The sequence below is a fragment of the Artemia sp. Qi Xiang Cuo genome, chromosome 18, assembly GCF_049724085.1.
Source record: "Artemia sp. Qi Xiang Cuo chromosome 18, ASM4972408v1, whole genome shotgun sequence".
NCBI lineage: Eukaryota > Metazoa > Arthropoda > Branchiopoda > Anostraca > Artemiidae > Artemia > Artemia sp. Qi Xiang Cuo.
The window spans coordinates 12423275-12447194 of record NC_142811.1 but is presented as its reverse complement, the minus strand read 5'-3'; the positions used below and the strand labels follow the sequence as shown (position 1 = coordinate 12447194).

The 23920-nt window shown below is 34.0% G+C and overlaps 1 protein-coding gene and 1 long non-coding RNA gene across 2 annotated transcripts in view; one reads left to right on the top strand and one right to left on the bottom strand.

Annotated features, from left to right (window-relative positions):
- The first annotated feature begins 902 nt into the window (after positions 1 to 902).
- Positions 903 to 8015, top strand: LOC148941212 (uncharacterized). The gene is made up of 2 exons (XR_016143290.1): positions 903 to 952; positions 7468 to 8015. It is a non-coding gene; the product is annotated as an uncharacterized LOC148941212 (long non-coding RNA).
- Positions 8016 to 13885: 5870 nt separating this feature from the next.
- Positions 13886 to 23920, bottom strand: part of crn (pre-mRNA splicing factor crn) — a 61035-nt gene continuing 51000 nt past the window's right edge. Inside the window, exons 8-9 of the mRNA XM_089104413.1 lie at positions 22567 to 23349; positions 13886 to 14110 (exon numbers count right to left, since the gene is read on the bottom strand). Of these exons, the coding sequence (XP_088960539.1) occupies positions 13964 to 14110; positions 22567 to 23349 (930 nt within the window). The 3' untranslated portion in view covers positions 13886 to 13963. The remainder of the gene's footprint in view (positions 14111 to 22566; positions 23350 to 23920) is intronic.

The following is a 23920-nucleotide window of genomic DNA, read 5'->3' as shown; positions in this document are numbered from 1 at the left end:
AGAGGGATTTTGGCGATTCATTCCCCCTTCCAAAAAATTGATTCTTGCCTAAGTACCAGACAAAAAACTACCCTTTTTAACGTTCAGATTTTACCTAATTTACTTATTTATTTAATTAACAACCAGTCTACAAAAATTTGAAAAGGACGGAGCATAAAATAGAAAAAAGAAAAAATAAAGAAACCAACCTGACAAATTATAGCCTAATGAAATATAGCCAATTTACATAATGAAAATCGGTGGCTCCAATTTACATAATGAAAATCGGTGGCTCCAATTCATAAAAATATAGGAGAGGGAGGGAGCTTGGTTTTTAAAATTGTAAAATTAAAGACACAAAAAAGGCGTTTTTCAAAATCTAGGCGTGTGGGGCATGTCTTTTTTTAATCAAAATTTAAAAAGGTTTTTTTTTAAATATAGAGGGGGAAACTACCCCCCTGAATTAGCAGCACTAATAAAAATATTTATAACTGAATGACAAAATGACCGGATAAAAACATGAAATATCAAAATCGGCAAATATTCCGGGCAAACGAATGTTTCATTGTACAAAACTCAGACTCATTTACTTTTGAAAAAAACGTCTTTTACACTGGGAAAAAAATGTTTAGTATCGAAATTATTTGGTCAAATTCGAAATCTCTTTTTGTGCAGATTGCACAATATAATGAGCATTTAATGCTTATATAAATTCAAAGCTCACAAGTTACGCGCAGCAAACTTAAGTCACATATTCAAAGGAAGAGAACCAATCAATTATTCAGGAAGCATATACGACAATAAGGTATGAAAAGCAAGGTGAATAGTGAATTCTTCTGAAAATTTCGTCCAGATTATGAAATAAAATAATTTTTATATTAAAGAGACCCAAATTCCATTAATGTGTCACAGTATTGAAGTAAAAATACTAGTGCTAACTTCTTGAATAAGTTTTAAAATGAAATCTACTTTTGTAAGTTTGTCATCTTTTTTATATTAGCCAAACATGGTTTCGTTTCGGGGAAGGGGTTGTTAGTTTGAAGATTACTTAAAGGAACCGTAAAGATAATTTGTATTTACTCTTTTTCTACCTTTACTTTGAGTAATGTTAGATTTCACTAAACAGACAGCTCATAAGGACCGTCCAGCCAAGGCCATATCCCTGGGGGTTCAGGGTTTGACCCCCCCCTCTGCAATTTTTGTGTGAATCGTAAAAACGGAACAAAATGCATATAAACTAATTTTAGATAGATAGACAGATAGATAAATTGTATTTCATACAAATATAAACAACATAAATAATTAAATAAAACCAACAGGGAGCTAAACTCGAAAGGAAGGCTAACAATTATTACGGTGAATTCAAGTACACCAAAAATAAAGATAAAGAAGATAAACCAAAAAACATCATAACATATAGAAGGAAAAGGACAAAGGAGGCTGCCCCAGCACGGCAAAATATAAAAATAAATCTAAAAATAGATGCGTTTTTAAGTTTTTTTTACCCCCCTCCCCGAACTAAAATCCTGGATATGCCCTTGCCTGCAGCTAAATTTTGACAGAAGAGGTTGGACTTCATTAAGTGTATACAATCAAACTACATCGTCATGTGACTCCCGTCTGGTAGGAGAATTGCTAAGATTTCTACAATTTTTCTTTTTTTTTTCTCTAGGAATTTTGGAACTTTTAAATACAGAGGGGATTTGTAAATTCTGATCCGAATTAAAAATGAACCGATTCTTCATTCTTTCGTCTATATTTTTTTTTATGTTTTACCTCAAATTGATTTTGTAAATTCTGATCCGAATTAAGAATGAACTAAATACTCGCCCGCATCAACTTCTCATTTCATCGGGCGACGAGAATTCTGACTGCGAAACTGGGTTTCAACGGGGAAAATTTTCCGTGGAAAGGGGGTGAACTCCTATATAAAATTATTTTTATTTGTCTTACTGAAGAGCACGGTATTGAGAAGGGGGCGACCCCCCCCCTCTATAAGGAATAATTTATGTTGGTTTTAAGTTTTAATGTTGCTCCTTACTTTCAGTTTAAAAAAACTTTTTTTTATTTAATATCGCCTAAAAGCCTACTCAAATCAGTAGAACTGTGTCTTAAAAACCCAGAGTCAATGCAAGGAAAACTCAAACTAAAATAAAGGCAAATATTTATCTCCTCTTTTCTTTTGTAAGATTTGTCGTTTTTCATCTACGAATTTTCAAACTTTATGGTTCTGAGGGAATTTGAAAACTTTGAACCAAATTAGAATCAAAACGAAAATTCGCCCACATGAACTTCTTTTCTCATCTGGCGACGTGAAATCCGACCGTGGAACGATCACGCTTTGTCTGAGTAAAACCGAAACACTCCCAATCAATCAAAATTTCTTCTCTATGGTTCTAAGTGGTTGACCCCTGTGGTGGCTAGTGGACTGATATCTGCCCGATTTTCCTAGACCTAGTGTTGGATCCGATCTGACGCAAGGTTAGGTGACATACTTGCTACCTTACAAAAAAACCGACAACTGAACCTCAAAAAATTTTCGGCACTGAAAACGGTTGAACAGCCTGCGCGTCATCTCAATGACAAGTAAGTAAGTAAATAACACTTTTTTATAACAATTTTTCGTTGAGAAGGATACGATGGATACGATTAGCAACGATGTCTAAGACACTAATCGAAGTATTGAAAAACTTACGGAAAAACTTACAGTAAGCATAAAAGTTCTTTTAAACTGATCATTAAAGCCCTAATTTAGTAGCTGCCACTTTGGTCTTGAGTAGAAGGTACAGGAGAACTTACTTAGAAATTAGTTTCTCCTGGGCCCTCTGTGGCCCACGGGCATCGACAAATTCTCTACGGACATCTCACGTGGCTGCTCTGGCGAGAGCACCTTTCACTGGCATTGGAGTGACGTATACCCCCGTGATCTCCACATTGGAAATCATGGTCGTACGTGCACTTGAGCACGTTTTTCCGTGTCCCTCTCTGACGATGCCCAAATTGGCTGCCATTGTTGCACTTTAGGAGCGATTTCTGACTCCTCCATCGGAAAGACATGTCCAAGATAAATATATATTTCTTCTTCATCACTTAATATAAGATGCTGGTCAGTTTTACGACGAATCTCAACGTTTTCTTACCAGTCACAGTTCAATTTGTGCCTCAAGCATACTTTCGGACACTCTCAGTCATTTTTTCCACTCTCATATCGAGCTAACAGGACTCGATAGCTCATTGCAGAACTGATAAAACATTGCTTCAAAGAAATTACAGTTTCAAGGAAAGAGAGTACTTTTTTTTATCTACAAACTGGTTTGAGTCAATTGAACCCGATGATTCCCCTAACTATTCTTCTCTTGATTTTATTGTTTGCTTCCCCTTTGTATTCGACCAGCCTTCCAAGGTATTTAAGTTCATGAACTTTATTCTAAAATTGCTATGTACCAGTTTAAGGGGGGGGGTCTCATGTTACTATAGATTTCACATCGTCAATGTTGATTGACAATCCAGCTCCCTTTGCTTTTTAACTTTCTTCCTCATGGAGCTCTTGCAGCCACTGGTTTGCGCTTTCTGGAAGGGCCTATATCAATTTTTTTTTCCAATTATAACTCCAAAGCTCGTCACTTCCCTTAAAACACAGTCCATCGAAACAAAAATAAGAACGGTTACAAAACGCTATGTTGCAACACTCTATAATACTATTCTAAAATATATAGTTGGCCCTAGGTCCTAATATAGTATGAGTGTTTTCGTAAAAGTGTATGATCAGGCTTATTATATGCTTGGAGACACCACAATAGTGCTGGATTTCCCGGATATTGTCTGGGTCCATTGAATTAAAGATATTTGCATAGTCAGTGAAGAGTATTTAGATCTTACTGGACCGCTGATTTGCTTCTTCTAAGAGGGTTCTGAACGTGAATATAATGTCTGAGAAAAAATGAACAGGACTGGAAGCCATGCTGCTCTTCTCTCAAATACAGATCGAGCACTTTTTTCAGTCTTTCAAGCCTGTTGAGAGCCACTACAGCACTTGGTAGAGAAATCAGGTTTATTCCCCACCAGTTATCACAGATAAGCACTTTATCTTTCGTAGAAATTTTCATAGTTACGCCACAGTTCAATTGCACGGGACATCTTCAGATTGCCAGATTGATGCGGTCACTGTTCAAACCCTCATGACCATTTCTGAGGTCAGGCAGTTTTCAACGAGTGATAAGTCATTCTTGGGCCAATTCACTGCTGCGATCATGTCTGCCGATGCAAGAGGACTCTCATCGGTTTTCAGGTTGAAGAACATTTTGGCATGAATATTTTCTCAGTCTGTTGGCCTAGGTGTGTTAAACTTTTTTTCAAAGGGAGAAAGTCACTTTTCATTAATTCTTTCAACTTGTGTGAGCGCCTTTCCAATCTTGTCTTTCACGTGACTAGACCCGTTAGGCAGCTTTCCTGTCATTCCATTAATGTTCGAGTTAACATAGGAGACAAATATTGAAGTTCAAATGAAATTTCAAACATTTACATTGGGATAGCGAAAAAGCATAAACCTGGAAGGAACTCTATGCCTGGAGTTCAGAAACATTATTTTTGGAATTAAAACATTTTGATCTCGTTGAGACTTTTAAGCTTATAGAAAATACAGTTAGAATCTTTCATTGTTTTTAAAATCATTTTTCCATAAGTTGTTTGTCAATTAAATGGTTGAAGATTTCAAAGCTTTATTCCATTAGGAAAGTTTTCCCATTGTAATTTTTTATGCAACATTTTATTGGAAACAAACTATAAAGAAATTACAGAAAAACCGTCAGTCAATAAGAATATTACTCTTATTTTTAAATTATGCGCAAAACATTGCATTAGAAGCACAATGAAACTTTCTTGGATCGATAGCTGCGTTTATTAGTCTAATTGAATGATGGAACGAATATTCCTTTGAAATTGTTCTTCTCTTAAACCACGTCTCCTCTGCACGTTCAATTTCCCATATTTCTCCCAGTCAGTTGCGTTACTTAGAAAATGCTGAAAAAACTATCATTTCTCTGTAGACTTAGGTGCACCCATGACCAGCCTGGGTGCCCTAGCTGGTCTGGCCCTAGCTGGAAGATCCTAAGATTTCCCTGGTTAGTCAAAACACGAATCAGAGCATTATCAAGTCAATGTTTTGAAAGGATTTCCCCCTTTCCTCTACCCTCCTCTATGAGCGTGTACGTGCATGCACACATGTAAGTACATGTAGTCCTGCAAATGTGCATATTTGCAGGTACCTAAAAATCTACGCAGACATTTGTAGGTATTGGAACTGGGAATCAGAAAATTCTTTTTCTTTTCTTTTTTGTCGTTGTTGATTTTCTCTTCTTTTTTCTGTTGTTTTAACAGAAAATATTAGTTCTCTTTAATTTTGTGTCTTTTTCCTGTTTCAACAGGAAAAAAGAATAAGGTTCATATTTAAGGTGATCAGAACTTTTTTTTTTTTTTAGTTTGATTATAAATCTGAACTTTTGTAGCATAGTCTTTCATTTTTTTTTTTTTTTGTATCTTACTTTATTTGATTACTTGCGTGGTAAGAAAAGTCATCAACAAATGAATCTAATAACTACTACTAACAACTCACCGCAGCACCAAGCCACCTGAGGCCAACACAGCTACGAACGGTACTCCTCCATCCAAATCTATTCAAAGCCTCCCTCTTTACACAAATGAATCTCTCTTTACGAGAAATCCTCTATTTTCGAGTACCTTTTTGCGACAAATGAATAGTGGGCAAATACTAAAACTAATGTTGGAACTCTTGTAGGAGCACTCTCTCTCTAGACTGGCTACAAAAAAGTGCTTCCAAAAAACCCAAATTATCAAGGGCTTTCCCGAATATCCCAGAATAAAATTGGATTCCCCGGAACCTCCCCAAAAATTAACGTTCGTAAGAACACGAACGCTAACACCAAAAAAATAGTTAATTTTCGTCAACGTCAATTATCGGGGTGATTTTGGAGAACCCAAGCCTCTTTTCAGGATATTTGAGAAAACCCAGAGGATTCAGAGACAGCAGAAGCACTGCCACAGCAACACTAAATTCTCACCTCATTATTATTAGTAGAATTTCATTAAATATTATTCTATAGGTCCCTTATTATTTAAAGTTTCATTAGTTCTTGGCTAAATTCTTCGGGATTTTCAAATCCTTCGGTCCATTTATCCCCATGATCAGGCTTTTTTTTTCTTTTTTTTTACAAAAACGGCATTAATTATCTTGCACACACTATTAAAAGCTGAGCATACAGACAACGAATTTTTCATCTTCTTTATTTTTCGCTGATTCAGTCCTATATCCGATAATGCTCTCTTGTCTGGAAGGCGACATTTCAATCCTATACAAATACGGTTAACAAAAAAGAAAAATAATAAAAAATAAAACGTAATTAACGAAACACACTCTTTATTTTCTTTAGATGGCTTGGGAGTTTCTAATTGCTCAGTTTTTGTTTACAAATACTTTTATTCTCTACTAAATGCTTTTCAGGAATTTTTTATGTGGCTGAAACACGCCAGGGAAGATCATGGAATAGAAGCCTGTTGGTTGTTCCGTATACGCCATGTGTTCGGTCTGATTTTTCAGTTCACAATTTATGTTCACGAGTTTGGAATGACCTACCCGTGGCAATTAGAATTAAACCTAGTCTTGCATCATTTAAAATAAATCTAAAAAAAACATCTGAATAACAGGCGTTAAACAATAGAAAGAGAATTAAAATGATGACGAATAAAAGTAAAAGAAGATGGATAATTATTTATTATTTTAGTATTAATTTTGAGAGCAATATCAGATCTTCCCTGTTGAGATTGAAATTTAAGTTTTTTTCATTCTTATTTTAATTGAATTGTTGGGAGGCAATTTGAGTTCAATCTGGCTGGCAAATGGAGGCCACTATGTGATGCATTTAACAACAATATTTGATATTTCCTCATTAGGATTGTCCTAGACGGCCAAATTAAGATAGATTATGGGCCAGAATTTAATTTTAAAAAGTATTTGTACGTAATTTAAATGTAATGTATTATTAGAACAGATCTGAACTGAACTGAATGAAAAAGGTTAGCTTGGAAATTAATTTTCACCGACCAAACGAAGTCAGATTTCAAAGCGCTTACAATGCAATTTTCAACGGAATTCCTCTATATTGTAATTGCAGTTGTAATATATTATAATGGAATAATATTAAATTTATAATATTATAATTAAAGTATAACATAATAATTTCATAATAATAATACTATATAAGGTATGAATTTCGTTGTGATTACAGCGTTTTTAAGGGGAGGGGGCTCCAACAAGACTACCCAATTTTCAGTTGTTGATTACCAATCAACAACTAAATATTACCATATACAATATTACCATATTACCAACAACTGAAATATTACCAATTTGAATCCTTATAGATAACAGGATTACAAATATACTTTATTTTAAATCTATCTAACTTATTGCAGGTATTTGCCATAATCGTTATCATTTTTTCAATTGCATCAAGTCTTCCATTGAGCTCAGATGACGTGATTTTATTAAACAATTTGAACCCTAAGGCAGCCAGGGCAGCTCAATCAACTGGACCCTATGATGACATTAGGCTAAAAAGACAAGGTAGTGACGAAAAAACGGACGAGTCACCAGAAGAAGATGAAAATATTGAAGAAGATGAAGATTCAGTCTACGATGGAGAATTATCAATTATACATGCTTAAGCGATCAAGCGGGCAATGTTAGCAGCTTTTCTGAGGGGACTAGATATCATCACTTGAAATTAGTTTGATCCCAGTACACAAGAATTTACTGTTTTCAGGCTCTGTAGCACCCTGTCAGGTGTTTATTCTAAGTCTAAGTTCACAAAAGTGACATCTAGGGGGAGGAGGGGCTTTGCTCATTAGGCCCTTTCCAATGTTTGCGCCTATGTAAGTAACAGCAAAATTAAAGTGTGGTATTTTAATTTGTTGAACATAATTATCAGTGCAAAACATATTTTCCTTAAATAAAAGCTCTTACGAAATGTGAACATATTTATAATTTAAAGAAAGGAAATCATTGACAAAGAAACACCCACTTTGGAAAGGGTAAAACAACCTAGATTACAGGAAAGATCCTTAGAAATAAAATGTGGTACAGCTAGGTCAAAACCAGCATTTAGCTTTTATCGCTAAAACTATAAAATCTTATTACCTTTACTGGTCATTTTAAATATATACATAATACACACACATATATATATATATATATATATATATATATATATATATATATATATATATATATATATATATATATATATATATATATATATATATATATATATATATATATATATATATATATATATATATATATATATATATATATATATATGTGTGTATATATATGTGTGTGTGTGTGTGTGTGTGTGTGTTTTGTTATATAAAAATAGCAACATTCACCACATGTGGCATAATATAAAACGCTAGAATTGAAGGAGTAGCCAAGCAGAAATAATTTTATATTGGTTATCCCATACTTTGTTTGGCGAAGATAGTAAGTAAATCCCGGAAACTTGTCCATACCATTGCATTGCCCCAGTCCTTGTAATCTCTTATGTTATAATAGAAAACCAAAAAACAACACTTGACTTAGAATGTTGAGGTCTACATTTTTTTTTCTTTTTTTTTTTGTAACGAAACGGACGAAGGGATACCCTTAGACAAGCAATATTGCTGAGGCTGGACTAAGAATGAGGTTTAGTTAATGCTAAGATTTGGCTATTCAAGATTAGGCAGACACATCAAAAAGTTCGTGGAAACGAACTGGAAGTAAAAGGTGACTTGTGCTACTATTAAACAAAAAAAAAAAAAATGAATTTTGTTAGCGTTATACGTATAAAAAGAATTGGCGTAATATCATGATTACAGATATGCAAAACTTGTTCAGTTTAAGATTAACCGTATAAAGTTATAAGCCAGAAAAAAATAGTCTAAATTCGAAAAAGGTGAATAAATACCTCCAATAAGGAAGACGATCTCGACGAAAATAACGTATTCAAAATAAGGGTTGCAGAAAACCCATTTAGAGTGGTTTCAAGCCCTTATCTACAAAAAAAAACAAGGGTAAACTGAAATCACCCTTGTCAATAGAAGTCCAAAGCCATAAAGAACGAGGTTTGGATCACAACATGTGCATCAACCCAATCTACCCAATCAACCCAATCTACCATTTATCTACAGAAGCTATATACACTTTTTGATGCTCCTAAATTGAAAGGCTATCTCGGAATTTTCATTTTATTCTATTTTGGCCCTCTTCGGGTCAAAATTACGCCACGAAATGGCTAAAACGTCTCTTTGCTGTGACGCGACTTCTTTTGCTATTTAAAAATAGCACTGGAGATTTTAATTACCATTCAAATGAGTCTTCTCCAAATATCATAGGGCCACAAAAAAATAATAAAAACTTTGCATTTTTAAGCAAAACTTAGCGGAATAGCGTTTTTTTTACACGGGACTGGATAGTTTAATTTTTCACCCTGACGACAAACTTCTCTTCTTAGGGGTGTTTACCCCGTTTGTCACAAACTAGCCAAATTTTCCCAGACTGGTAAAATTTGATAAATAATAGATTATAAATAAAAATAATATAGAAAAATAAATAATAGGAAAATAAATAATGAAGAATACTAGAAAATAAATGAAAAATAATTTTATAGACTTGTAATCCCTATAAAAATAAGTCGATTCTTTTGCTGGATATATTGTTATCAAAAATCAATTTCTCAGAGGGAATCAATTTCTCAGTAGGAAACTTTAGTTTTGTTGCCAGTTATAAGGAGAAGGTTTGCATTTTGCCCAAGAATTTTCAACTTTGAAAATATTTCAATTTTCACAGAGTAAGTAACAAATTTTCGACGATAGAACCAAAAGATCTAAAAAAAAAATAAATTTTGATTACGATATATGCCTCAACAATATATGCTATCTATGCTGATTAAATATGAAAAATTGATTCATTTTACATCTTCTTACCGAAAGCTGTTTATGTGTGAAAAGTTGTTCAGTTTTAGAAAGAAGGTTTATACACCCCTAAATAGTGTACAATCTTGACTAACATTATAGAATGAAATTCAAAATGTATGAAAATCCTAAGATTAATATCAACAAAAATATTAAATTTTTCAAAAAGGATGGTAACGTACACACTTTTGTTGAGTTCCGCTGTTTCACTTCGATTTGGAATGATCTTCCTGAGGAGGTTTTCCAAAAGTTTCTTTGTTGACTCTTTCAAAATAAAAGATTCAATAGTCATCTAAAAACCTCGATAAAAGACCAGCGGCAAATCAGATATTTAATTGTACCTAACAAGCATCTTTATACAACTAATAAAGCTGAATTAAGAAGAGGAAAAATAGGGTTTGTAACAAAAAATTCCATCACACAAAACATGAAGTTACGAGGAATGAGGAATTTTCCAAAGACAGCGGTTAAAATAAATCCTAAGGGAATATTTTGGCTATATGACCAACAGCTATCTTCTGCGAGACAGAAAAGCAAAGAAAACAATAAAACCTAACTCACTTATGTTCACGCAAATGGCTCCTTGTCGGTTTGAGAATTGTGCAAGAATTGTAAAAATATGTAATTGCCCCCCTCTATCTTTCTAGACAAGACTTCCAAGACAAGACGTTATGTGTAAAATAGGAAAGATTTGGAGATAGCTCTTTATTAGCTCGCCCGTGACTTGAACTTTCCAAAGGTTAAAGTTTCATTCTTGCTCCTTCGGTCGAACTTGAAAATGTGTCAAAAGAAGCTCAAATATTACGGATCATATTTTACACTGAAACAACTCATGCACTAACAAAGGCTATGACTTTATAACAAAGGCTATGAACAAAGGCTATGACTCAAATACGTCAGTAAAAATAATCAAGTGCCATGATTCTCCAGAAAACCAGAACTTATTAAAACGAGACACGTCATTTTGGTATTCCTTTATTGAGCTAGTCATGTCCTGCTCATTCGGAAACCGTCGATTCGGTCTTAAATTTTCTATGCGTAAATTTGTTCGTGTCTTCAGAAGTCACCACTTGGAATAGAAGATTAGTTTTCATGCCGAACTGTCGAAAACCCTGAACTTATTTGGAAACTACGTAACGAAAAGAGAGTTGCTGCTGACCTTCAAAGTTCAATTCTGATGACTAGCATACCTATTTCAAAGCCCAGTTCTCATCTCCTGGAAGTAAAAAGTCTAGTGACTTCATAACTGAGCTGTTCAATTCTTAGAGGGCCTTACCAATGCGATATCACAGTCCAAGTGTCTCTTAGACGCTTCAGTGATGACAGTGGTCAAATATGGCTCTGAAGCATGGACGCTATAAAAAGAGGATGAATATTTGCTAGATTTTTTCCAGAGAAATTTCCTATGGATTGTTTTGGGTGCCCGGCTGACTGACCGTATTCCAAATAACAGGCTTTATAAAAAATGGGGTTCAGTACCGCTCTTTAGGGCTATAATGAAAGAAAGGTTGAGGTGGCTAGGGCACGTTAAGAGGTTCAAGGATGACAGATTGCCGAAGATTGTCCTTTTCGGCAAACCTTCAGGGGTAAACGGAAAGCCTGTCGTCCTCGTTGGGGTGGGAGGACGTCATAAAGAAAGATTTAAAGGATATGGGAACTTCGTGGGAGGGTTTAAAAAGGGAGGCTTTGAATAGACTGGGGTGGAGGAGGAGCGTGCGTAGCTGTGTTGGCCTCGGGCGGCTTGGTGCTGCGGTGAGTTGTTAGTAGTAGTAGTAGTAGTTAGTAAGTGTCTAATATTACACGTCAAATTCACGGATGTCGATGGTGTATCACATCAGCATTTGTTCCAGGATACTTCCAGGGTGTACTCTTATAGCACCTCACGATCATATTCCAGATAATATTTTTTCTGTATTTGTTCCCTACCAATAATAAGTATTATTATTATCAGTTTGTTAAGTATTACATCACCATTATTTAAATATTAAATAATTGAAAATATTTAACTATTATTATTTTATTCATCAATAATTTAAGTACTTATTTTGAAGTGGTATTATTTAAGGTCTTGTTTGAGTAATAACTGAGTATTAATACTAATAATTGAAAGGGCATTCCTATCAATACTAGTTCTTCATATCGTCGAAACAGTTTCCGCAATTCTTTTAAAAATTGGTTCTACATTGTTTTGTGCGGTTCTGTAGTATCCGCCAATGCCATATCGTTTTCGTTAAAGGGCTTAGGTGTGGTCCCGCACTTTTGTCACTTGCAGCTATTCTCTACAATGCTCATGTCTGATAACTATCTTGTTATTGGCAGATTTGACGGATCTCTGGATTGGATAACCCATTCCACAATCACTATTGAAAGCCTCGGTCCTCAAGGTACGCAAAGGTTTGAGACAAGGTCCCTCGTCTTTGCCGAAGATGGTGTCCCAGAGGCTCAATCCAAAGGGAATACCTCATACATAGTCAAAGGTTCTGATGTATCTTTAATAACTTAAACCTCGTCTTGATTGACATCATTCACCCTACCAGCGGCATTTTTTGTAGGTGCATCATTAGTGGACAGCCGGCTATGATTCGACAGCCTTGAAAAATTTCGGAAGCTATGATTAGCTATCCAGTGGAAGTCGGCCCTGCTGCTGGGAGGGTAAATGATGTCAATCACGACGAGGCTTTACACAGATAAACTTCTGAACCTTAACAGAACTACATGCTATCTCAGATCAAACTTTTATATCTTAAAGGCGAATATAATAGAATTGATTTATCTTTCAATAGAATTAAGTTCGAAATTTTATTTTTCAATGATAGAAGTCAGATTAGCAGAAATGCTACTTCAGACCAATGTGTGATTGTGCAATTGTGCAATCAGCGAATATAAAATATCAATGCTTGCTAATACACTGTGACAGCAGAGTGGATTGATGCTCTGCTTTGCAGCACAGAGCCTAGGGATCAATCCCCGCTGCACCAAGGTTAGACGAGAGGATTGCTACTTGTCTCTATAAAACAAACCAAGAAACTAAAATATCGACACCCTATGCGCCCACAATAGCTCTGGAGCTATTGCTGGCGCATATAATTGCTGTGGATAGGATCCGTTTTCTTTCTTAGAAACATGAAATATCAATACCCTGTGGCAGCAGAGTGGATTGATGCTCTGCTTTACAGTGCAGGGCCTAGGGATCAATCCCCGCTGCAGCAAGGTTAGACGACGGGATTGCTACTTGTCTCTGTAAAATAGACCCAACAGCTGAAATGTCGACGCCCTATGCGCCACCAATAGCTCTGGAGCTATTTCTGGCGCATATAATTGCTGTGGATAGGATCCGTTTTCTTTCGTCCATGACGAGGGATTAAAATCTTAAGGAAACAAGAGAGTTGATTCGTTAAGAATAGCTCATTCGATCATTCGTTTATTTAATTAAGAACTGCGCATGGTTCAGTAGTTTTTTGCAGAGCTCGATTTTCTCGTAAGTATTTATGAACCTTTAGAATTATGTTGCTCTTCCCTATATTTTATATTTTGCTCCATTTTAGAATCTATTTTCTGACGATGAAAAACAATATATCCGATCACATCGTTTTAGGAAATTAACGTTTTTGCTTCACCTGCCACTATGATGTAGGTAATTTCACGATCTCATTTCTTTTTTGTGTCCTTACTTGCCAAATGGTTCGAATCGGGATCTTGACGAAGGTATATTGATCAAACTTACTTCATTTAATTTGCAATATACTCTCAAACGAAATTGACAGAAAAAAGAAATAGAACGAATATCAGGTCAAGATGCCTAATTTTAACCTACCCGAAAATACGGTTTGGAAGAAAAATTGACCTTTCAAAAGAGTAAATTTGACATCTCAGATAAAAACTTATTGAAAAAGGCAACTTTATTAAAAAACTGAAATAAGAACGAAACTAATCTGATACTCATCATATGATACGAAACTCAGCTTTCCTCTTCATCACTTGAGTCTGATTCAGTTCCTCCAGTCTCCGTCCACATCCTAGCCAGCTGCAACAGCTTCAGGTTTGGCTTGGCACTTTCATCCTCTGGGAAAATGAAATCAAAATATTCTTCCCACCCAGCATCCACCTAGAAAAAGGAATTTCTCAGATAACAAGTATAAATAAAAAGTGAAAATAAGTATAAAAAAATGATGTAAGTATAAATAAGCATCAAATAAGCATAAGTATAACTTTAATATGGATGAAAAAATGGTAAATATCACGCTTATGGGATAGGTTCCGGATTCTGGAATATTGCTGTGCAGAACGTCAGACAATCAGGATTTTACTAAAAACACCAGGCTTTACTGAAAACATTAAGCCATACACAATAGCGTATCCTTCATAAAGAGCAACTGGATTCCAATTTCAAGTGCGTTTGTGCATTGTCGGAAAACAGATTTAACACTTTTTTGAAAAACAAATACTTAATTATATTCAAACCCAAATTAGACGAAGGAGCGTGGATCAAACCAGGTTGGTAGGGTGGATTATAAATACCTTTTTGAAAAATGTGCCACCTAAAGCCTTTCGAATTATTGCGGCCGGTCTCGACTATTTAATATTTACCTTTAAAAATGACCAATGGCAACTATATTTGGACTACCTCTTGATTCTCATACTTAGTTTGTACACATAGATACTATTAGCCAAATGAAAAACTGAGAACTGAGGGAGAGCATAGTTGAACATTCCCACACTTGTAACGCAGATGGTAGATACGTGACCAAAGAGAGTAAGATGTTTCCTTTTAATTACGTCCGTAACAAAAAGTGTACTTTAAATTGTTTACGTCTGTAACGTATTTTTACAGGGATAAAACATTATTCTTTAACGGTATGCCAGATATGTAAGCCGTTTCAAAACCCGTTTGTTTCAGGAATGAAATTTAAGCCAATGAAAAGGACGAAACGTTGAATTTCACCTCATTGGTTCTATTGCGAGAAATTTTAGGCCAGTAAAACGAAGGAAACGATTTTGAGTCACAAAATTATTTACAAATAACTCTCTGTTTCTCCGTGATCCGAATTTCACCAAGATAAGGGATACCAATGAAAGTACTTTGCATTATAAATTGAACGTAATGTTTAAACCGGGAGAAACGCCAAAAGAAAAAATAGTGATATTCAACATAAATTAGTCGCTGCGTCAGAGACCCCTTTGTTCCTCATTTCAATACCCTGTTAAATCGCTGAAAATGGTTCTACAGAGTATCAAATCAAACCAATGGTCGTAAAACACGGAGGAAAACTCAGCCAAACTTACATTTTTTAATTTCAGGCCCTTTTTCACCATTTCGTTTCGCAAAACAACAAACGTTCTTATCAAATCCAACCTGACATTAAACATAAAATCAGAGATAGCCAACTCATTTAGAACTTTCAAATTATCTATATCCCCCGATTTCAGACTCATGCTGTCACGTGGTCAGGGTTGCCAACCCTAGTGATTATCACTATTTTTAGTGATTTTTTATGTTGCCTAGTGATTTTCTTCTAGCTAGTGATTACAATGATTTTTTGTTCTAAAACTAGTGATTTTTTCTTAAATCTAGTGATCTTTCACGATTTAGCGCGTAGATTCATGATTCAATCGAATAGATCATACAGGAAGGTAAGTAATAATAATAAAAAAAAACGCAAAAGAGTGATTCACTACAGTTCCTAATATGTTCCAGATTGGCATTTATGCAAATATACCACCTTTGAAACTTCTGATTTCCTATCATATGTCCAAATCAGATACAAACCCCAGAGTATTATCATCAAGATAATATGAGAACCTAGTCACTTACGAAACTGCAAAAATCTTCAATACTACCAGTTTGACAAAACTTCCTTTGGTCAATTTTTCGTTATCAAATTTATGTTTTCTCTCTATATGTAATTTCTAAGCTATAAATATAGATTTTATTCTTTTAAAACCTTTGAAAGTGGAGTGAATAGAACATATGAATACACCCTTTACAACTGCAAATATAACAGAAAGGAAGTCACTTAAAAATAAGACATTAAATATAAAGTAAATATAATTAAATATACACATTAAATATAATTAAGTACACATTAGATATAAATTTCTGAATAAATAAAAGAAAATAGGGCTTAGTGCTTTTTATAATAGGATTTGTAATATAACTAGATAGATTAAATCGATTGTAGTTTTATGATTGAAGTCACTTGGGAGAAAGGGGGGGGAGATATCTACTCTGTGAATTGTCTATAGTTTTAATCTTTACTTCTAATATCTAACCGAAACTAATTATTCTTCAAATTCTCTTATTTGTAATTGAAAGACCTAATAATTGCAGATAGCATCCTATTCCTAAAGTTTTTGGATTTATGTGCTAACATATCAAACAGTTTGTGTAACGAACTGTAAGAGTGGAGCGACACGGCTCAATAGTAACTAAAACTTTAAGAAACTGAATTTTGATATCTATCGATATATCATCGACTTATCATGTTGATCCCAAATATATAAGATCCATTAGGCTTAGTTTTACCTATGAAGGCTACGAAACTGCGAAAATTTGCCTGATTTTTGAAAGAGGGAGGAAACACCCGATAAAAGTCAAAGAATTTTCATTAAAATCACATTTAGATTCAGCGTATCAGATAATCTATTATAGAGGTTTCAAGCCCCTATCTGCAAGTGTTCGAATTTGTATGTTTTGCCACAAGAAAAATCACGGATGCGTCTTAATTTTTTTTTCCAGGGGTGATCGTATCAAGCCAACGGTCCTAGCACATCGGGAGAGGGCTCGTTTCAACGGAAAAAAAATTCTAGTATCCCTTTTTACTTGACCAAAAAGATCGGACGCCTACTAACCCCCCTCCCACGTCCCTTTTTTCGTCAAAAATTATTCGGTCAAAAGTTTGAGATAGCCATTTCGGCTAGCATAGTTGAAAGGTTCCAAAACTGTACCTCTAGATTTAACATGACTCATGCAGCCCCTGAAGATAGATCTGGGGATAAAAGTGTGCTAAGTATGATTTTCTCAGGATAACAAGGATAATGAAAACCAGTTTCATAGCCACAAAGACAAATAATGGGTGACGGAATGCATTGGACTTGTATAATTTGGGCTATATATTTGCACATTAGAGGGGTGGGGGTAAGGTAAAGTTTGGTTACTTTACCCCTATACCCCCTAATTGCAAATATACAGTCCGTGTTATATTATAATATAGACCAAAGTATTATATTTTTATTATATTTTGGTATATTTCATTAGGATTAACATAACTTTACTTCTTGGGTATGTTCCGTATAATTAACAAGTACCTCTTTCTTTCTTTTATTATTAAAGAAGCAATAATACCGATGCTTATCGAAACTTGTGAAAGGTGGGACAAATTTTTTCCATGAAAATATAAAAAGGCCATTTTCAAAACTGTCGCTAATGTTCCAGTAATTATACGTGCTCAGCTAGAGCAAAAAGAAAATAGTTTCTATACTTTTTGGAAAAAAAGGAGTTTTGAGTCGACAAGGAAAAAAAATGAAAAGAAAAAGTAAATATTTCGATTAGATCACTGATAACCAATTTTCAGTGATCGGCGTATAAGCCAAGGGTACCGATTCGGGGAAATACTCTGCATAAAAATGTAAAAGGGCATTTTCCCAAATTTCAAAGGGGTAATTTTCGCTTGAAGAAAACAACAAAAAATCAATCTAAAGGTATTTTTCCACATCAAGAAGGGGGGGGAATTTACCCCCTTCCTTTAGGTACGCCTGTATAGAACATGGTAAAGACACAAAACAATTATTATTTACAATGATAAAGAGTATTTTAATTCTAGTGATTTCTAGTCAATAATCTAGTGATTTATTTGCTGATTTAGTGATTTTTTCAAACATCTAGATTTCTTTTTCACCGGGTGGCAACCTTGCACGTGGTGCTCCATTCACCATTTACTGAAAAAAGAGCTAATATATATATATATATATATATATATATATATATATATATATATATATATATATATATATATATATATATATATATATATAAAAAATTCAAAATAATTAATAAAGATAAAAATTCAAAATGGTTACGGACTTGGATCCTGCTTTGTCTCATGGCAATGGGATCCAGTAGAAACTTTTAGGGAGCTTTACTCTTTCTTGAGGGTAAGAGGATAATTTCGTGGTTGGGGGAAAGGGGCGAGTTATATTTCCTTTGTTATACCAAATAAGAGAAGATAACGAGAAAATTGTGAAGATAATGAATAACAAAGTGAATACAAGCTAAGCGTATATTTTGGCTACATATGCATCAACCGTCATTAGGAAAATAAAAAATTAACAAATAAGTAACAATAAGCTTACTCAAATCTCATCGATAATTTTTTTTTTTTAACTAAAATCCCAAAATAAATTTGTAATGAGTCTCAGCTAACTCACCTTACATAGGTTCAGCCAAGACTGAGAAAAAAGATTTATTTATTCCTGCTCCTTGAATTGGTTAAAAATTGGAATAATTCCTTTTTGCAATATTTGCTCTTTGTGCTATTAATTATTATTACTTTGTGCTCTTTGTGCTATTACTTTTGGAAGTGGATTCATTTTAAATATCTCCTCCTTATATTTAATTCTGTACTAAATTGTTTATTATACTTACCACTGCGTTTTTTATATCTATTGACCGACAGGCTAGTGAAACTACGATAAATACAAAACAACTATATAACTATCCATGGTAACTACAATATGGAAACATATTGTCCATGGAAACATCTATCTATAAACTGGGAAGGGTACTTTTAATTTTGAAGTCAGAGGAAGGACATATTATTTTTTCTATAGACCTCACAAGAGAGTATTCGCTACGGTTTATTTTCTTTTTTATGCCTATCTTCCAACATGCTCTTTGGCTAATATAACTGTAAATATATAATAACTATATAACTATCTATGGTAACTATAATATCAATATATCTATCTACAAACTGATATAAGCTTTCTATCACATGAGGGATTGACATTAAACTTTTAGTAAGTTTTTCTCTTTTTAAGGGGGGGCAAGGGTACTTTTAATTTTGAAGTCAGAGGAAGGACACATTATTTTTTCTATAGACCCCACAAGAGAGTATTCGCTACGGTTTATTTTCTTTTTTATTCCCATCTTCCAACATGCTCTTTGGCTAATATAACTGTAAATATATAATAACTATATAACTATCTATGGTAACTATAATATCAATATATCTATTTATAAACTGATATAAAATTTCTATCAGATGAGGGATCGACATAAAACTTTTAGTAAGTTTTTCTCTTGTTAAGGGGGGGGGGACAAGGGTACTTATAATTTTGAAGCCGGAGGAAGGACAAATTATTTTTTCTATAGACCTCACAAGTGAGTATTCGCTATGTTTTTTTTTTCTTTTTATGCCTATCTTCCAACATGCTCTTTGGCTAATATAGCTGGAAATATATAATAACTATAAAACTATCAATAGTAACTATAATATCAATATATCTATCTATAAACTGATATAAGCTTTCTATCAGATGAGGGATCGACATTAAGCTTTTAGTAAATTTTTCTCTTTTTAAGGGGGGGGGGAGGGGGCAAGGGTACTTTTAATTTTGAAGTCAGAGGAAGGACAAATTATTTTTTCTATAGACCTCACAAGAGAGTATTCGCTACGGTTTATTTTCTTTTTTATGCCTATCTTCCAACATGCTCTTTGGCTAATATTACTGTAAATATATAATAACTATATAACTATCTATGGTAACTATAGTATCAATATATCTATCTACAAACTGATATAAGCTTTTTATCACATGAGGGATCGACATTAAACTTTTAGTAAGTTTTTCTCTTTTAAAGGGTGGGGGGGGGGCAAGGGTACTTTTAATTTTGAAGTCAGAGGAAGGACAAATTATGTTTTCTAAAGATCTCACAAGAGAGTATTCGCTACGGTTTTTTTCTTTTTTTATGCCTATCTTCCAACATGCTCTTTGGCTAATATAACTGTAAATATATAATAACTATAGAACTATCTATGGTAACTATAATATCAATATATCTATCTATAAACTGATATAAAATTTCTATCAGATGAAGGATCGACATTAAACTTTTAGTAAGTTTTTCTCTTTTTAAGGGGGGGGGGCAAGGGTTCTTATAATTTTGAAACCGGAGGAAGGACAAATTATTTTTTTCTATAGACCTCACAAGAGAGTATTCGCTACGGTTTTTTTTTTTCTTTTTTATGCCTATCTTCCAACATGCTCTTTGGCTAATATAACTGTAAATATATAATAACTATATAACTATCAATGGTAACTATAATATCAATATATCTATTTATAAACTGATATAAAATTTCTACCAGATGAGGGATCGACATAAAACTTTTAGTAAGTTTTTCTGTTTTTAAGGGGGGGGGGGGGCAAGAGTACTTATAATTTTAAAGCCGGAGGAAGGACAAATTGTTTTTTCTATAGACCTCACAAGAGAGTATTCGCTACGGTTTATTTTATTTTTTATGCCTATCTTCCAACATACTCTTTGGCTAATATAACTGTAAATATATAATAACTATATACCTATCTATGGTAACTATAATATCAATATATCTATCTATAAACTGATATAAGCTTTCTATCACATGAGGGATTGACATTAAACTTTTAGTAAGTTTTTCTCTTTTTAAGGGGGGGGCAAGGGTACTTTTAATTTTGAAGTCAGAGGAAGGACACATTATTTTTTCTATAGACCTCACAAGAGAGTATTCGCTACGGTTTATTTTCTTTTTATTCCCATCTTCCAACATGCTCTTTGGCTAATATAACTGTAAATATATAATAACTATATAACTATCTATGGTAACTATAATATCAATATATCTATTTATAAACTGATATAAAATTTCTATCAGATGAGGGATCGACAAAAAACTTTTAGTAAGTTTTTCTCTTTTTAAGGGGGGGGGACAAGGGTACTTATAATTTTGAAGCCGGAGGAAGGACAAATTATTTTTTCTATAGACCTCACAAGTGAGTATTCGCTATGTTTTTTTTTCTTTTTATGCCTATCTTCCAACATGCTCTTTGGCTAATATAACTGTAAATATATAATAACTATAAAACTATCTATGGTAACTATAATATCAATATATCTATCTATAAACTGATATAAGCTTTCTATCACATGAGGGATTGACATTAAACTTTTAGTAAGTTTTTCACTTTTTAAGGGGGGGGGCAAGGGTACTTTTAATTTTGAAGTCAGAGGAAGGACACATTATTTTTTCTATAGACCTCACAAGAGAGTATTCGCTACGGTTTATTTTCTTTTTTATTCCCATCTTCCAACATGCTCTTTGGCTAATATAACTGTAAATATATAATAACTATATAACTACCTATGGTAACTATAATATCAATATATCTATTTATAAACTGATATAAAATTTCTATCAGATGAGGGATCGACATAAAACTTTTAGTAAGTTTTTCTCTTTTTAAGGGGGGGGGGACAAGGGTACTTATAATTTTGAAGCCGGAGGAAGGACAAATTATTTTTTCTATAGACCTCACAAGTGAGTATTCGCTATGTTTTTTTTTCTTTTTATGCCTATCTTCCAACATGCTCTTTGGCTAATATAACTGGAAATATATAATAACTATAAAACTATCAATAGTAACTATAATATCAATATATCTATCTATAAACTGATATAAGCTTTCTATCAGATGAGGGATCGACATTAAGCTTTTAGTAAATTTTTCTCTTTTTAAGGGGGGGGGAGGGGGCAAGGGTACTTTTAATTTTGAAGTCAGAGGAAGGACATATTATTTTTTCTATAGACCTCACAAGAGAGTATTCGCTACGGTTTATTTTCTTTTTTATGCCTATCTTCCAAAATGCTCTTTGGCTAATATGACTGTAAATATATAATAACTATATAACTATCTATGGTAACTATAATATCAATATATCTATCTACAAACTGATATAAGCTTTCTATCACATGAGGGATCGACATTAAACTTTTAGTAAGTTTTTCTCTTTTAAAGGGGGGGGACAAGGGTACTTTTAATTTTGAAGTCAGAGGAAGGACAAATTATGTTTTCTATAGATCTCACAAGAGAGTATTCGCTACGGTTTTTTTTCTTTTTTATGCCTATCTTCCAACATGCTCTTTGGCTAATATAACTGTAAATATATAATAATTATATAACTATCTATGGTAACTATAATATCAATATATCTATCTATAAACTGATATAAAATTTCTATCAGATGAGGGATCGACATTAAACTTTTAGTAAGTTTTTCTCTTTTTAAAGGGGGGGGGGGGCAAGGGTACTTATAATTATGAAGCCGGAGGAAGGACAAATTATTTTTTCTATAGATCTCACAAGAGAGTATTCGCTACGGTTTTTTTTCTTTTTTTATGCCTATCTTCCAACATGCTCTTTGGCTAATATAACTGTAAATATATAGTAACTATATAACTATCTATGGTAACTATAATATCAATACAACTATCTATGCACTACATATGAAAGAATTATATTTACCCCGTCTTCAGTCTGAATCTTTCTCCTCTTCTTAACCTTCTCTGGTATCAGTCTTTCAACCTTATCAATAGTTTCTTCATCACCATATTCTTGCTCAAATTCTGCCCAAACTTCAAGCAGACTTAACCTCTCTTCTTTCTTCATCGCAATCGCCTCTTCGTTAATTTCTGGAATAGCAGCTTGTGCTTCTCTAAGAGACTTATTGGCTTTTGCATAAATGGACCTCGCAGTCGCAACGCCCTCTTTCAAACTACCAGGCCTCTCAGCCTCTTCCCCACTGGCTGCCACAGCTAGCTCAAACATGGCATAGCTTCTCCAAACTTTCACATGCTGAGTTCGTTCTAATAATCGTTCATACAATTCCCTCGTTTTATCATATCTTTCCTCCCCTGTTTCAAAGTCAATATAGGCTTTCCACACAACCTCTGGCATATCTAGCCTAGGTTGTTTAATAGCCAGTTCATATATAGCTCTAACACGATCATCTTCAGAAAGAAGCATTTCTAGTTCTGCATATTGTACCCACGCCTTGCAATTTTCAGGGCTAAATTCCAAATATTTTTCGAATAATATTCGACACCGGTCAAATTCTCCAAGGTCCCTTTCAAGTTGAATGTAGCCCCTAAATAGTTTCTCTTTTGGGCACATACCAATTGCTCTGCCCAGTAATTTTCGGGCAGAGGTTAACTCCTTTAAACGGATTTCGAGCTGAGCTGCGTACAGCCAAATTTTTGCAAATGTAAACTTTTTGTGGGGGATTATTTCCAAACAAGTCCTGTAGACCTGAAACCAAAAAGTAGACCTTAAATTATTAATACTTCAATTGGTTTCACAATTTTAGACTAAATTCAAAATACCTATCAAATTTTTGATGTGTCTCCAATTCTCCCAAGTTCCCTTTCAAGTTGAATAATAACTGCAGTTTTTTTTTAAAATCTGTTTTCTTAAGAATTAAAACGTTAGATAATTACTTTGATTTTAGGTGGAACTTGTGTGCGCGAGTCTAAATTTCCAGCCCGAAATTAGCTCTTTTTGGGCCGAGGGATAAGATCGGTTTGTATCGAGTCAGTTCGTAAAAATACTGCGTAATCTTGAAACTTGGACTTTTTTGGCGCCGAGTCATTCAACAGCAATGCTGCAAAATGTCGTAGCTTGAACTTGTTTTTTGGACAGAGCTTTTGCTTTTTGCACAGAATCAGGAGCTAACTAATCTTTGAACCCATTCAGGACATCCGTTTTTCCACCAAGTTAGGATGTAATGATTCTTAGAAAACTAATAGGTTAGGTTTAGCTGTTTTGTTTTTTTTACCAAGTCAAGACTTAGCTATTTTTGCACCTTTGAAGTTCTGACCAG